This window comes from Arachis ipaensis, chromosome B02 (genome assembly GCF_000816755.2).
Source record: "Arachis ipaensis cultivar K30076 chromosome B02, Araip1.1, whole genome shotgun sequence".
Taxonomy (NCBI): Eukaryota; Viridiplantae; Streptophyta; class Magnoliopsida; order Fabales; family Fabaceae; genus Arachis; species Arachis ipaensis.
The window spans coordinates 49524329-49529389 of NC_029786.2; the positions used below are offsets into that span (position 1 = coordinate 49524329).

At 47.0% G+C, this 5061-nt stretch overlaps 1 protein-coding gene across 1 annotated transcript; it reads left to right on the forward strand.

Moving 5' to 3' along the window:
- Positions 1823 to 2461, forward strand: LOC107627228. Its single transcript, XM_016330080.1, has one exon. It carries the CDS (start codon positions 1823 to 1825, stop codon positions 2459 to 2461), a length of 639 nt encoding a protein of 212 aa, XP_016185566.1.

Here is a 5061-nt window from a genome sequence, read left to right on the forward strand (position 1 = left end):
TGAACTTATAGCAACAAGAGTGCAAAATTCTTGGAGAGTATGCATAGACTACCGAAGGTTGAATGCGGCCACAAGAAAAGATCACTTCCCACTCCCGTTCATCGATCAAATGCTTGATCGACTAGCCGGTAAATCATATTATTGCTTTCTTGATGGTTACTCCGGATACTTCCAAATACACATTGCTCTAGAGGACCAAGAAAAAACAACATTTACTTGCCCCTTTGGAACGTATGCTTACAAACGTATGCCATTTGGCCTATGCAACGCACCGGCAACGTTTCAAAGATGCATGAAGAGCCTATTTGCGGACTTTCTAGAGCAATGTATGGAAGTCTTCATGGACGAATTTAGCGTGTACGGTGATTCATTTGATCATTGCTTATGTAACCTTGAAAAAGTCTTAGAGAGATGCACCAAAACAAACCTTGTCTTAAATTTTGAAAAGTGTCATTTCATGGTCAAACAAGGCATTGTTTTGGGGCACATAGTTTCAAAAGAAGGCATCTCCGTAGATCCGGCAAAAATAAATGTCATATCTAGTTTGCCTTACCCCTCCTCCAAGAGGGAAGTCCGCTCTTTTCTTGGACATGCAGGATTCTACCGGAGATTCATCAAAGACTTTAACAAGGTAGCCCTACCTCTCTCTCGACTACTGCAAAAGGACACTGAATTTGAGCTAAGCAAGGAATGTATGGAAGCATATGACAAACTTAAAGTGGCATTGACACAAGCTCCTATTGTGCGAGGACCGAATTGGGCTCAACCATTTGAAATCATGTGTGATGCTTCGAATTATGCAATAGGAGCCGCGTTAGCACAACGCGAGGGTAAGATTCCCTATGTCATAGCTTATGCTTCAAAGACATTAGACGGAGCCCAATCCAACTACACTACTACCGAGAAGGAACTCCTAGCTATTGTTTTTGCTTTGGACAAGTTCCGAGCCTATCTTCTTGGTTCCAAGGTAGTAGTGTTCTCAGATCACGCGGCACTAAAGTATTTGTTGGCCAAAAAGAAATCAAAACCGAGATTAATTTGTTGGGTGCTTTTGTTACAAGAATTTGACTTGGAGATCAAGGATAGGAGTGGTTCCCAAAATCTAGTGGCGGACCATCTAAGTCGCCTCGAACACACAAAAAGTGACACCACTCCTATCAATGACTCCTTTCCTCTAGATAGTTTGCACGCAATCTCGGAAGTAGTTCCTTGGTATGCCCCAATAGCAAACTACTTGGTTTCACGCACCTTCCCTCCCAATCTCAACAAACATCAAAAGGATAAGCTGAAAAGCGAATCCAAATACTATGTTTGGGACGATCCCTATTTGTGGAGATGTGGAGCGGACCAAATAGTGCGACGGTGCATACCTCAAACCGAATTCCAAGCAATCTTGGACGCTTGCCATTCTTCCGAAGGAGGTGGCCACTACGGCCCCCAAAGAACGGCAAGAAAGGTCCTTGATTGCGGATTTTGGTGGCCAACCCTTCTCAAAGATTCTTCCCTCTATTGCAAATCTTGTCCCCAATGCATTCGGTTTGGAAATATTTCTATGAAGGACGAAATCCCCCAACAAAATATGCTGTTTTGTGAAATCTTTGATGTATGGGGAATCGACTTCATGGGACCATTTCCAAATTCCAATGGCTTTCTCTACATCTTGTTAGCCGTCGATTATGTGTCAAAATGGGTGGAGACAATCCCCACCCGGACGGATGATGCCCATGTTGTTTATTCTTTTGTGAGGAATAACATCATTTGTCGTTTTGGCTCCCCAAGAGCAATCATAAGTGATCAAGGATCCCATTTTTGCAACAAAAAAATGGACGGCCTCATGAGAAAGTATGGCATCATACACAAAGTCGCCACGGCCTACCACCCTCAGACAAACGGCCAAGCCGAGGTGTCTAACCGGGAAAAACATGTGTTGGAAAGGATTGTGAAGCCGAATAGGAAAGATTGGAGCGCTAAACTCTCCGATGCACTTTGGGCATATCGAACGGCTTACAAAACACCCATTGGCATGAGCCCTTTTAGACTTGTATATGGTAAAGCATGCCATCTACCAGTAGAAATTGAACACAAAGCTTATTGGGCCATAAAGGAATTGGAGTGCTTGAGATTAGAAGCCTATGACAATTCTAGACTCTACAAGGAAAAGATGAAAGCCATTCATGACAAGAACATTAGGAGAAGGGAATTTGGACCCGGTGACCTAGTGCTCCTTTGCAACTCAAGGTTGAGATTACTACCTGGAAAGCTTAGATCAAGATGGGATGGACCTTACCAAGTAGAGAAAGTAGAACCTTATGGGGTCTATCACTTGTGCCACCCATCAAGTCCGGACATTTTCAAGGTAAATGGGCACCGTCTCAAATTGTACTATGGTGAGCAAAGAAAGAACTCCAAGGAATTTGAACTGTTCCTCTTGAGGGATGCATCTCTTGAACAAAAGCTTTGAGCTAGTGGACGTCCAACTTAAGGACGGTAAACAAAAGTGCTAGGTGGGAGACACCCCACCATGGTAAGATCCACCATTTGTACATAGCCATTGAATTCTTCTTTGATTGATACTTGCTTACTACTTGACTTCATGTTTGGTAGCTAGGTGATCGATGAAGTTGTAGCTAGATTTCGTTTCGAATTTTGTTTCTTTTATTGAGTTCATTTGGTACTTTATCATGTCAAACTATCCTTCTATAGTACCTAAAGTGGTTGTTTGGAGGGTTGGAATGCTGAAAGTGGTGCGAGAACATGCAACCTTGAAAAAAGGCACCCTTCCGCGCGTGCGCGCACCTAACGCGCACGCGCCCATGAAGCAGTCCCGACCATCCACGCGGACGTGCGATGTGCGCGGACGCGTGGATTGCAAGAAGTACCCCTCCATACATATTCCAGAGAGTTAGGCCACTCTCACGCCCGCACCATGCCTGAGGCACAGGCCGCTCACGCGTGCGCGCACAGGGCGCGTACGCACTCCTTGATGAATCCTCAGATCGACGCGCTAGCACACCTCGCACGCGCGCGCCGATCGCCCCTGTGCACTCCTGGTACATATTCCAGAGAGTTAAGCCACTCTCGCGCCTGCACTAAGCCACCAGCCCACCACCTCCGCCGCGTGCGCGCACTAGGCGCCAACGCGCCCACATGCCCACAACGCGAGGCACGCGCACGCGCCCATGCCGCGCACGCGTCCCTTGCCCCTGTGCAATCCTGGTACATATTCCAGAGAGTTAATCCAACCCCAAGCCCATCTCAAGCATGGGGCATAATCACATTGCTGCGCGCGCGCACCGTGCGCGCGTGCGCCATCACTCCACCCCGCTTCCTTGCGCTTGCGCGCCCCGTGCGCGCACGCGTGGATGACCGACGTAAACATAATGGGGAGCACACTTGCTCCCTTCATTCTTCTTCTCCCTTTTTTTCTTCTTACCTCCTCTACTACCCATTTACCTACTACTACTTCCCCTCCCAAAATAACCACCCCCTACCATCACCTCCGGCGACCAACCACCTCCGGTGGCCCCTACATTGCCCCCTCCATTCTCCATCATTCCAACCCACAACTTCATCCCCCATACCCTATACCCTTTTCCATCTCTCTCAAGGTACTATACTAGGCTCCCCTCTTGCTCTACTTCTCTCTTTTCCTTCTTAGTCAGTTAATTTCATTCTCTTGAGTCACAACTTCTCTTGCATTGATGGATGAGATGTGTTGCATGATTTTCTTATAACCACTGTGCATTGTAGTGATTAATGTTGGTTTGTGGAATGTTACATTGCTTCCCCCCCCCCATTTATTTACATACTACGAAGGGATGCACCCCAAGTGTTTGAAGAAATGCATACATGATACTTTTTGAACTCATTGTGACTCATTGCTTCTTAACTAGCCACTTTTGGGTGCACCTTCACCTTCTACAATCCACCCACTCACCATTTCATAAATTGCTTCCCACTTTTGGTATTTGAGGGTGTATGCTTCTCATGCCTTTTCCTTGCATGCCTACACTACCCCTATACCACATGCTAATGATTTGCCTTGCTCATCACATATTATCTTCGTTACATGTTGCAGCTGTCATGTAATAAGGATACCCATATTCTTACGGCACAATTTCTCATTTGCATAATCATATTCAATTACGCCTCTTTGGGTTTGATGTTATCTCCTTTCTTTACTATCATAGGATGGTCATCAAAAAGAGCAACAGAAAAGCCCCGAAGAAGCCAGCATCCAATAGAGCACGCCAGGAACTAACGGCCAAGCCACTCCTAAAGAAGGCTAAGGGCCCCGTTGATGTTCTAGAGAAGGACAATCCTCCGAAGGATCCAAACAAGTTCCCTAACCGCTGCTGCGAACTTGTTTACTCAAGGATGATTGAAAAGAATTATCACCCAGAGCCTCTTCTAGTCCTCTCGGCCCACCTCACTCCGATAGTGATGCCACACATTGACCGGAGGCAATGGAGGTTCCTCTTGAGGCAACCCAAGGAGGTCAATTTATCATGGGTGGTGGAATTCTACACCAACTACCACTCACCCCTTCTCACATCAATCTTTGTGCGCCGGAAGCAAGTGTCAATCACAGTGGAAGCCATCCGAGGAGTCCTTCGGATTGGGCCATTAGCGGATGGATATGACGCCTATCAAGAAGTCTTGACAGCATGCGACGACCGTGAGTTCGATTGGAACGCAATCCTCCACGTAATTGCCTCACCCGAAGCATGTTGGATTCGGGGGACCATAAAGCAAAGACCAAAAGGTTTAGATGCACGCTTCTTCACTCAAGAAGCCACGGCATGGGCCCAAATTCTAGCTCACTACGTGCTCCCGAGCACCCATGGGTCATCCATTACCGCCGAGCTTGCCTTATTGATATGGTGCATCTTAACCGAGAAACTGGTCGACATTTCGCATGCCATTCGCCAATCCATGGGGCGCATTCATGCCAAGGGAAATCTACCATTCCCCGCTATGGTGACCAAATTAGTGGCGGCAGCCGGCGTCCACCGTGAGACTAAGGATAGGAGGACCTCAATCCCGGTCGAGGGCGATGTT

Coding starts and splice junctions, on each gene's coding strand:
- LOC107627228 (XM_016330080.1), top strand. CDS start 1,823: ATGGACGGCCTCATGAGAAAGTATGGCATCATACACAAAGTCGCCACG.